The following is a 12066-nucleotide window of genomic DNA, read 5'->3' as shown; positions in this document are numbered from 1 at the left end:
CATATAGCCACCAGCCTTCTCATTCAAATGTTTGCGGTTGCGCATGCGCTCATAGTCATCCACTTTGTTGTGTGTTACGTCATGATGACGCAGGGCTAGAGGCAGGAAAACTTCCCCTTTTTGTTTATTTTTGGTGGTTGCTTCATAGCGTTGTTTGTGATATTTTATGCCAGATTTTTGCGCATCTGCTAGTAGTCTACTTCAGGAGCGGGGACGGGTCTCTAGGGATGGGAAGCCCAAGCAACTGTCACTCACTCACAGCAGACTTAAACATGAAGTCGTGTTAATATTGTGGTCAACTATCTCATAAAATTAATCTTTATTTCATCGAAGAAGGCCATTATATGCTGCCCGAAACGTCGAGACAAATATTTTACAGTTTTTTTAATTTTGATAAGCTACAAATACATGTACATGTAGTCGTTTGAAAAAGAGATCATTCATAATTATTACTGCATGTCGGTCGTAGCTCCAGTATAGAATTTCTGGTTCGAAGAAGGATGTAATTCTTAGTCATATTGTTCTTCTGTTGAAATTGTCTTCTATTCTCTTTGTGTTTACTAAAATCAAACTCCCAAACTAACTACGGTCATCAGTTTCCAACTGAAAGCATAGAACAGTCGCCGGTAACGTCGAGCGGCATTTCAGATTGTCATCATTCTCTGGCTCTGCACTGCTGAACAAAATGCAACTTCTTGACGTGGGCGCGCATCACATCTGAAAGCTGCTTGATTGTCAAGATGTGATTGTTGTCTTACCTCATCTTCAATTCACTCTCCCGAGAGAGCATCTCTGTTTCTTATTGACTTTAAAGTGACCGGGACAAATCCTCTCTTTTTCAGCTTGGCGTTACACGCCCCGGGAGTAGCGCGTCCGGCAGGATTTTCATGCGGGCAAAAACAGCTCCAATCCAGGTCAGAATTTGTGCTTGGAGCGTAGTGTGAGGTTTCCAAGCGGTTGCATCAACACTTATCGAGCGGGTACTGCCGGTTACCTGACGCCGATTGTTGGTGCATTTTGAGACGTGCTCTAGAACTGATCAGTTACGGAAACTACGACTAGCATCGCACACAGCCAGCAGCTCGTTTGACGAAACTGATAATTTATTCAACAAAAGATGATGGAACGATAAGTCAGGCGTGAACAACCACTAGTCGGAGGCAGTGTAGACATTATGATTTGCGCTCACGAATTCGCAATTACACGCTCACAAAGTCCATTATTAATGGACAAACCGCGGAAATGTGCCATTTTACTCCTTTTTGTCGCTAATCATTTTCATTTTGGTGTCCTATTGATCCTATCTCCAGCACCGGTTTCTGGAGGTAATGATAAATGAGAGTCTTATTGATACATTGCGGAGTGAATCAAAAGAGGAACTGAGACGCAGTGAAGATTGTGAGCAGCATCAAAACCTCGTCAACATACCCGCTTGCGTCATCAGGTACATCCGTCAATTCCACGCCGACAGTAATCCACTTGTCTCCTGACTGGTGCTGATTGCAAACAGTCAGTTTGAGATTGGATTTTTACTTCACCAGCTTACATGTAATTCCCGTGAGGTATAAGAGATGGACAGTCCTATCTACTGGAGTGAGAAACTTGGGAATTGAGCTCCTTCTAAAAGGTTGTGATTACCGACTCGTGCTGCAAAAAGACTGAATGTTGTCGACGATTGCGCTTATAGAGCCAAGCATCCAACGTGCAATTTGTACCATCTATCTGCCACAGCAAGTCAGTTATCTACGTCAACCCAACAGCTATCCGATGTAATATCTGACAAACACTACAGACGCACTCCTCAGTTTGGATATGACACCCACGTAGAATTGCAGAGACACAGCTCAGCAAATAACAACGTTTCGGGTCATTATTCCATCTTCTTTTCATCATCCGCGATATTCTGTCGTTGACTCATATCTAGAGAGACATCTAGATATCTAGAAGAACCAAAAAATGTCTTAATGGATTGCAGAATAAGCTAAGGGATAACGTACATCTCACATAGTGTATCTGCCTTGATTCTGAATTCATTCGCTTCGGTGATGGATTTTGGAGGATGTTTTAGATTATGTGCGGTTAGTTCCTCCTATCAACAGGTACGGTCGTGCTGTACTCCACGTCGCTATTCTCCTACGCAAGAGTGACATATATAGGCTGAACATAATGTGATGGCTGCAGCCCTGCGTTGACATGTTGCTCGTTGCGTAAAAACATGATAGTAAGCGGCAAGTTTTAATGGTCTTCGTCGGATATTTTGTTTGCGAAAGACAAGAAAATTGGTTAAGAACACAGTAGACCTATTATAGCAACAACATTCGAAGCAAGCATGGAAAGCGCTACAGTAGATCCCGACATAACATCACCAAGGCAAACTGATCCTGATACATCGCCGATTATGATCGTAGTTTTCTGTGTGATTCTTGCCGTGTTAGGCTTAGCATCAGTGCTAGGTAACGTGGTAGTCCTTGGGACCTTACGACATGCCTGGGCTACTGTAGGTGCTAAGCCAGGTAACTTCTTAGCCTTTATGTTGGCTGTGGCTGATTTGCTTAACACCTTGATTAATTTACCTATGGTTGTTGCAGGCGTCTTCTATGGCAAATGGCACGTTGTGGACCTCAGTATGGCTCACTTCTTCTTTCTGATCCTACTGAGTGGCGCCTCCAACATGCTCCTATGTGTGATTGCCATCAATCGATACGCTGTGGTCTCCAAACCCAACACCAGCGAGAAGGTCGGACGAAGGCGCGCCCAGAACCTCTCTATCTACGCCTGGAGCCACGCCTTAGCAGCTGCCGTCATTTCCATCATCATCTGGGGAGTTCTGGAGAAAACCGAGTCAGTTTATCTCAACAACGATAACCGCGACCTCCACCAGCAAATCCCACCATTTGCCAGTCAGATCGTCAGCTATACCTTAGTCGTGGCTGCGCCTATGGCTACAATGACAGTCACCTACATGCGCCTGTTTAGGCGCGTCAAGATGCGGATACGAGCTGTAGGCGCTAAAAGATGTAACCTGCCTAACACTGTGTCACAGATGGCTAGTCAGTCAGTGGTACAAGATGGACCCAGCGTGTTTGGTGCAGTCAAGCCTCATAACATGATCCTGGCAAGGCCCACTAAACAGTGAGTATTTTATAAGTTTAAGGCATATATCCATAAGTAGATCATTTTGTTTGATTGTTTGTTTGTGAAGCAACAAAAGTTCCGCAACCAGTTAATGTTAAATCAAAGATCATGAGCCAAGATAATTCACCTAAGATTGAGACCAACGCACTTGAGCCGGGCACACGTCGGAAATGGCGCTAGATTGATTTTGTCAATATCTGCACTCCATCATTTTTACTGTTGAAGGTGAACTTTGTATGTTGGATCCAAGAGCAAAATTTCACAGGTTAATATTTACTCCTTTTATGTCTTTGGTAAAGTGCCTTGCATATGGATACAGTAAAACAAAAACATATAAATTCATTTCAACCTGTTGCTACGGTGTGCTTGATTATTTCTTTAACAGTGCCGCCATTTTGTCTGATTCCTGAAGCTCTCACAGTGTGGAACCGTTATGATTGCTAAAGTTATACAGGAAAAGTTACCAACCTAACGACCAAAAAAACTACGATGTACATCTGTCTGATTAGAGAGTTCTCTATTTCCCCAACTGTATCTGTTTTCTTCCATTTTGTTTTTGTTTTTGTGCCTCGCAAGCCAGACAGTTGACCTGTTTTCCAAATCGTATGAGCAACAGAGGAAAATGCTGGCGATTAACATGAAAGAAACTGATGCAGGCTACAGCGACCATCAGCCTGATTTAATTACTGCGGCAAACGCTGCGTAGTGTCACAGTACATGGAGAGAAACAGAATTTGTGGCCAATTTGGAGGTTGCACAGGTCACATATTGGGAAATACTTAATGAATTTGTGTTAAAGTGGAGTTTCGCTTTGGATATGTGTGTCAATTCTTGTTGCGTTCAAAAACAATCTCTCATCTCAATTTTTAAGATTTTCTCCATCACACTTTCGCATTGATCTCATTCTTTATTCACGTCACAAGAAATCCAGAACCCGAATTTGGCACAGGAAGTAGACAACAGATTTTGTTGTTTTCGTATTTTAATCATTATAATTTTTACGGGACATTAATTGAAAATGTCCTAAAGCAAAATAGAAATAACAAGCTGTTGCGTTGTTCAAGTCCGCTTGTGCTAGGGATACAAGCTAAGCCAATTTCTTTCAAAATTTAACATTAGATTTTTTTCATTCTCAAGTGTGGTGTTTTTATGCTAATTTAAAAAGAGAACCGCTCATTTGTTTTTTCCCCTCGGGCATCACGCCATTATTTCAATTAATTAGGTCTTCACAGTGTATATATATGTTCGCAATATCTCGCAGTCTTTGTACCGCTTGGATTTTTAAATTGTTTTGTTTTAATATTCGAGGGATTTTTTCGCCTGAAACTTGTTGCTCTTATCTAAAACGAAGATATCATAATTTTGAAATTAATCACCAAAGACTACCTGCCATAATGTGGCATTTGGGCCTGTCGTGTAGCTTTTATATGGGATGTTTCGTTTTCTGACAAGGAGTGTGCTCCATGTTCGAGTGGCTTAATGCATGTTCGTTGAAGTACGCGCTGTCTCATAGGCGTCCGCATAATGTCTATGGTAGATTGTAATGCTGTTGAAAAGCCTGGTAAGCCGCTAGTCATGAGAAGTCGGTCTGAATTGCTCTCCATAATGACAGAATTCAATCATCAATCTTGTCATGGTCAAGGTTGGCTGTGCGCACACGTACACTGTGTTAAACTGCTCCAGAATCGTCATTATGGATTTTCTTATTTATAGAAAATTCAAATATTAAAAGAGTGCGCGTTCACCCTTAAAATAATGGTTGGTCAAATAGTATTTTCAAAAGCTGAAGTTTTTTTCCCGAAACATCCTGCCAATATGTTGTCGGGTTATTCGATATATAAAAATCTTGTGCTTTTCTTTTGGGAAGAGAAACAGTTCTTATCAAAAGCAGTGAATTCCAGTATCTATAGTCTCTTGTCGAGATCAATCGTGACTCTCTAATTTCTTATATCCCTCTTCAATTATTCCACCATTTGGCCCCAATTTCAGATTATTATGAGACAGAAAACATAAATTTCTTGAGTTAATATTAATTTTATAACTACAGTCTTTTTAACAAAAAAATACTCTTGCTCCCTCGATCTTTGAGTATATTTGGCTCCTCAATCACTGTTGATTTCGTAAAGAAGACCGATTGTACATTATATTCTTTTCTGAACACTCGGAGTTGAAGTTGGAACTTTAGGGAGCACGAAGTGTATCACGTGCCTCGTCATTATATTCCATATTGAACATCGGATAAACTGACTCGCGGCGCCTGCATTTTTCAAGGCTTATTTCGCTTTTTGTCAGTCTGTAAGTTGTTTTCATAGATGGCCGTTACCATGGTGATATGTTCTTCAGCCTGAAAGGATAATGCAGGTATTTTGTTCCCGATTGTGTCTGGGGAGAATATAATATGAAAGCATGAACACTGCTACTGTATCAAGAGTATGTAAGAAATATTATAAAGAAAGTTATCATGCCAAGATAGCATTAAGTCAAGCATTAAGAAAAAAAAACACGTTTGCTTCATTCACAGAGCCACCGATTGCCTTAATTTTATGTAGAATTAAATTTTAAGGATCTGCATAAAATATTCATATGGAGAAGTTTTTATTGGTTATTTTGTTTGAGACCGGAAATGATCGTGTGAGATGATGTGACCCTTACCCCATTATACTGTATAGATGCATGTCAGCACTGCCAAGACTATAACATGCTGAAAAACAACCACTGCGACCAAAATTGCCAATTTAAGATGCATTCAAATTTCAAAGACACAGCTTGAAGCTGAGATTAGAAAATGTCATAATCTCACACTGACAACGGATTGAGACAACTGAGAAACTATCATTTATCAACACCTGAACCCCAATCTATGTCGATTTGCAATTTTGCAAACAATTTCGCAGATTGATGTTTAATAACCTTTTGACAGAATCTCAGCAAATCTCAAGCTAACTGTCATTTTAGGGTTTTGTGTGTACATGTGGTTTTTTTTCTTTCCACTATAGTGTACTTTCTTTGTTCTTAATTTTCTGGTTTGAAATTAATGGGCTTTGTATTGTACAATACAAACGAATTGAAACAATAATCCCACGACGTGGTCAAAAGAAACGAGCAGTTCCTTTGATATGAAACGTCAGCATTTTGTTGCTGCAAGGTCATACTATTAAAATTCATTGGAAAATTGCTTTAATTTGGCATCCGGCTTTTTGCACACTGTGCATTGTCACTGATTGTACGCGGTGGGGAAGTGCTGTAACAATGAAAACACGTTTTCTGAGGTCATTTGTTTCCCAATTTTACTCAATTTAAGGAAGAAACTAATGAAATTACCGGACTCGACGGGGAAAAAATGGGATGTTTTGGTATTCACTAATTCACAGTGCTCGTGGGCTGATATTTCCCTACAGGACTCGTCCTGTGTGCGTGTGTGAGGTCTCGTGTGACGAAATCGATATCGGTGGCGTATTACGATTCGGAATCGCGCTGTACACGAGAAATCTTACTGGAGGCAACACACGAATAATCGCTGTGCATTATTGTTGAATTGCTAATCGGAACACCAACATTAATTTCATTTTAGCAGACAATCAAATTGATACAAGTGTCAAAATATCATCGACTGTATTACTCGGAATCGTAAAAATGTGGACGATAATGATAATGAAATGTGTGTATATCGCGTATCCACTATTATTGGTGTTCAAGGCACTGCATCATGATAACGAGGCTACACTTGCAAAATATAACTCTCTGTCGTCGTAATCATACATTCAAATAATGTCCGCCTTTCAACCATGTACCTCGCAATGGTCGCATAGGCTACCTGTACAAGCTGTGCTGTTTCAGTGGAATATACTTCCCATATTTCATATCAAATATATATATATATATTTCATGGATGACATATTCATCATAGCATATACTCCAAAAGTAATAACAAGGCCCCTTCCACAGATAAATCAAATCAAGGTTCTGACCATAATAATAAACCCTAAGTGACAATTGGCTCGTGTGATACGTTCGTGTCATATTTCTCATCTCGTTAATGAATTCTCGCGAGTCATATTTGCTGTCTCGCTTCTTGACGTGCTAGCATAATACACAGAGGCCTGTGTCAGTTCTCCAGCGAGCCTGGATCTAGTCCGTGTTGGTTCATTATAGAGTGAAATGGCCCCAGTTTCTTAACAGTCTGGATTTGAGGGACCTTGATTCGTACAGCTCGGAATATTTGCACAACGGCAAATCAGCAGGATGCTGCAAAACAGTGGACATTGTAGCTTCATATTGGAAATCACTGAATTAATATTAAAATCAGCTAAATGAAAGTCAACGTGAGCAAACATTATAATTGGTCATATAAAGTTGTATTTATTTTTACAAAGCACTGGAATACTGTGACAATGCTGCAAATAATGAAAAATAAAGTAACAATTTATTCTAATTTTAGACTGGGTATTCTAACCAAAGTAATTTATTTAAAACATAGAGTTTCCGTTTTGAAAAAAGTCTTTAAAAAAAAGGAAGTTCTAAGGATGTTCGTGAATTTCAACCTTTTAACAGTAAGGATCATGACAGCATTATAGATTTTTCATGGGATTTGTACGTGGCTGGATCAAAAAATTGAAGAAAACGGAATCGGCACTTTGTGAACTCAAAAACAAACTCCAATCTCGCTCCTCTATTTTAATCAATGTGTTTTTATCCACCCCGCTGATCCGCCGTTCTTTCCTCTTATTTTCACCAAGGGTCAACCCAGGATGATGCGTTACTTTGAAATTGCAATTATTACGGACAACGATTCCACCTTGTATAATGGTTCTCGGGCACTCTCCCCATGGTTGCCATGGAAACATATCATGGCGAAAGTGGTGAACGTCGATTTGTTCCCATCCCAACAAAAACACTTATTTAGCTGAATATGCAGAATATAACGTAATTCAAGGCCTTCTGTATGTTGTAGGGTATTTGGGGGATAGGATAAGGTGGGACTATTTATTTGCTTTAACTGCGCATTGTACTTATTATGAATTAACGATATTTTATTATTACCATGAGATTGGAACTGAACACACATACCCATAGCAAGCTGGAGGTTTTGTATTTTATTTACTCCACCTAATATAAAATTGCTTTTGGGAAAAATCTCTCTCGAATTGAGTGGACATTTATTAGGTGTGAGCGAATCGATCAAAAATATCTAACGCGCATGTTATATTTTTTTTTTGGTTTTTGTATTATGTGTGTTGTATTATTAGTCGTGCCATATTCTTTTTGCCACAATGGCCCTAATGAGATGTATTAAAACTTAATTTCACTGTTGTTAAGAACATCAAATTTGCTATTTACGCCATCAGAATTATAGTCACGAACACAGCAAAGGCTAGTGATACGTGACTGCTTCTACTCCGTTGCCATAACAACCCATCAATACAGAAAACAAATCTACCTACTTTACACAAATTCCTGCCAGCTCAATCATTAAAATTTGATGGGAAGCATATGGCTAACGAATTGGCCCCATTCATCACATTGCCAGCCTCGACCGGGCCTGGATTCGATTCGCTTGTGATTTATCGTTCCAGTGTTCTCAATTTGTGTAATGAGAAAATTCCGTTCGTTTTTGTTAGACCGTCAGTTTAGTTGACCAATGTGAAATGTTACTTTTTGTTATGTTTTAAATACGATCATTTGCAACTTCATGTCGCCATATTTTTGTTGTTGAAAAAATATTTTTTTTTTTTTTTTAAGGCAGACTTAAAAACATCGGTACGCAATACTTTTATCATTTGTGATGCAATTAAAGAAGAACCAATAAACGCATCTTTATAATTGAGTCATTTATTGTTAATGTTCCTGGTTTTTTTGTTTTCTTGCAAACGATCAGCCATGCAATGTTTGAAGCGCATGCGCCGAGAAATGGTTTATGAATACTTTTTTACTTTGTCGACTAATTTCTTTTATAAATCTCCGTTAAGAGGGGCGTAGCAAGGTCAAATTTTATTGGGGGGGGGTTAAAAATGTCTTGAAAAGGGCACTTGCACAACTATGCCGAAATGTAGACACGTTTTTTTTCTCTGGACACTTGGCCTCCGTAAAATCAAATAGTGGGGGGGGGGGGGGGGGGGGGGGGGGCACACATAAGAGGGCACATTTTTAAAGGGCATTAACAAAATAAGGGCAATATATTTGGGGGATAAGCGCTGGTGAAAAAAAGCATTTTGAATGGCAAAGGGCAGTCTTAACAAAATATTGGGGATGGGGGTAAATACCCCCCTTACCACCCCCTCACCCCCGCTGGCTACGCCTATGGTTAATATTCACGCGTCTGAAGCAACGTGTCGAAATTCTCAACACTCGGGTTCAACAGACGAAAATATTTCTTTCCCCGAATCTTATATCGATGTTTCACTCGTTTTGTTGTGCAGAAACCGTCGCCATGCCGATCTTCGTACAGCCGTCACTCTGCTGATCCTCCTCAGTATCTTCGTTCTGTGCTGGACTCCCATCATGGTTCTTAGTCTCGTGGTTAGCTTCGGTAGTCTTCGTGATAATAACTCATCACCGATCTATCTGACTGTTGCTGCTGCAGTTGTCTTTATCATCCCCGCCTGCAACCCACTGGTGTACTCCATGAGGAACGCCCAATTCAGGGCAGCTGCTTGCGATTTTCTCTGCGCTACTGGCAGGTGGATGACCACACCCTGTCGACGGAAGGGCAGGCAGTCCGAAGAGCCGGTCGTTGACAATTAGGGAAAGTCACATGATTATGATTTGGTTTAATTTGAGATTTACATGTGATAGGAATTCATTCCGCTGACCACAGACTCGCAGGGTTCAGTTGAGCCGATTAAGATATGGATAATCTAAATCTGTCTGATCCAATGTAAATAACTCATCTGATTTGATCACTTCTGATCTGATTGGTCGTAATCTAGTAAGTTATATTCTGATCTTGATTTGGATTGTGCTATCTGTTTAGGCCTAATATACATGAGTTTTGCTGATTGAATCAGAACAGCACGATTCGCTCCTATCTGATCAACATTATTAATTTGACATAACCCGCTGCTGCAAACTGTTCCATTTTGTTTTCAGTTTCAAGCCTTCTTGGTTTCAAAATATCATAAATGTGATATTATAATCAAACTTAATTCATCTACCATACGTCAAATCAAAACACGAAGTTGTCTTCACAACATCGTGCAATCTATTTGAATTAGGAATCATGTTTGATTTCGTTAAGTAGCAGGTGTGACAGGTAGCTCGGCAGTTATTGTTTATTATTGATTTCTCTGGCTGAGATGACAAGGTGTGTTCACGGCCTTGTCTTAAGAAATCGTCGCATTCCTTGAGATTTACACTCTCGTCTCAGCTGACCATGAAAACTAATTAAATTTCAGTTTTGTAATTTAAAGATTGGACTTGGATGATAAGTGACATGTGAGGTGTAATTCAATTGTTATATTTCAGCATAAAGGAGGGACGTTGCTTGATTAGACTGAAGGAATATTAAAAAATTGAAAGACATCACAATGAAAGGCGTAGACATTTCGGGGTATTTCATAAGTGCGGGGCAAACGAAAGGGAACGTTGATGAACGTAATCAAGCAACGTGCCTCCTTTATGCTGAAATATAACAATTGAATCACACCTCACATGTCACTTATCATTCAAGTCCAATTATCAAATTGTAATTGCTCACGCTTCTGCAAATAATGCATTGAATTCCTATCGTGTATGTTTTCACAAGTGTTTTGTCTTGTAATTATTGGAACACGCTATAAATATTTATAATATATTTTTCTTGTTATTTAGAGCATAAGGTCGTGCATGTTTGCGTTTGATCAGATCTATTTGTCTAAACCAGATTTTTTAAGCTTCACACAGCCCCAAATCCCCTGAAAATTCAACCAAAAAAACATAAATTATTTCCTCTTTTTAATGAACCAGTGCTAACATTTTCATCAATTGGAACAATTTTTTAAGCTGTGAATTTGAGGAACTTAATTCTGACCTTTCTTAAAATATAGGCACAGTGACACTTTTCAGAAATACAAAGATAAATGCGGTGCTATAACGATTCTCCTTTTCTGATTTTTTTAATATCTTAATGAACTTAGTTTTTGGGGCGTTAATTGTTTCAAAAGTTGCGAAGTTGAAAAACCCTGAAAGAGAGGTTTTTTATGCTCGTATTTATGTAAAGTATTTTTGTAAATAGAGTAACATGTATATGAATATTTACATAAATTTGCAATGTAACTGTAAGTTACTAAGGCAGTCCCAAACTTACAAAATGTCAGTTTGTCATATCATGACAAACGTGCGCACCTTTTCCATTGGACAAATTAAAACTTCTAAAAGTATTAATTTCTAGAAATCACAACACGCTGTAAGCAATCGTAGGCCTAATAACTGGTTTTATTCCTCTCTTTTTTTGGCCAGGTTCGTCAAATTGAAATCCGATATATAAAAACAGAAAATTTGAGATTGACGGAACCAAACGTCAACCTTCGTGCCAAAAATCTGCTTCATCACATGTGATTTTCGTATAAAAAAATCTAAGTACCTAAGTCATGTTAATTATGTATTTAATCACGTGAGGTTTATCTTAATAATTACACTGTTTTACACTATTTAAAAGCACACACATATCTTGTGACACCTGTGTTCAGCAAGCTTGACTTTATTCAATAATTAATAAATAATTTGTCTCAACACGCACCGAACGTATATATTTCCACCAAGTTTGTAATCTTCATTTTAGTTGATTAATTGATCTTCATTTAAGACTTACAAGGACTGGGGGAAGATGTCGGTTTATGTCAGTTAGCATATCGTGAATATAATATTGCCAAGTTAATTCGAATTTAAAGTTCATGAACGTGCCTCGCCAGCGGCAACATTCCTCGTGCTGTCGACTCTACACCGGACCAAAGGGCA

General features: G+C 39.0%; 1 protein-coding gene across 1 annotated transcript; it reads left to right on the top strand.

Annotated features, from left to right (window-relative positions):
- The first annotated feature begins 745 nt into the window (after positions 1 to 745).
- LOC119734818 (D(1A) dopamine receptor-like) lies at positions 746 to 11841 on the top strand. The gene is made up of 2 exons (XM_038208391.1): positions 746 to 3132; positions 9552 to 11841. Exons 1-2 carry the CDS (start codon positions 2330 to 2332, stop codon positions 9874 to 9876), a joined length of 1128 nt encoding a protein of 375 aa, XP_038064319.1. The 5' UTR covers positions 746 to 2329; the 3' UTR covers positions 9877 to 11841.
- The last annotated feature ends 225 nt before the right edge of the window (positions 11842 to 12066 follow it).

This window comes from Patiria miniata, unplaced genomic scaffold, assembly GCF_015706575.1.
Source record: "Patiria miniata isolate m_02_andy unplaced genomic scaffold, ASM1570657v1 HiC_scaffold_28, whole genome shotgun sequence".
NCBI classification, from domain to species: domain Eukaryota; kingdom Metazoa; phylum Echinodermata; class Asteroidea; order Valvatida; family Asterinidae; genus Patiria; species Patiria miniata.
Note: the sequence above shows the minus strand (reverse complement) of the source record. Positions and strands in the feature narration are given on the sequence as shown.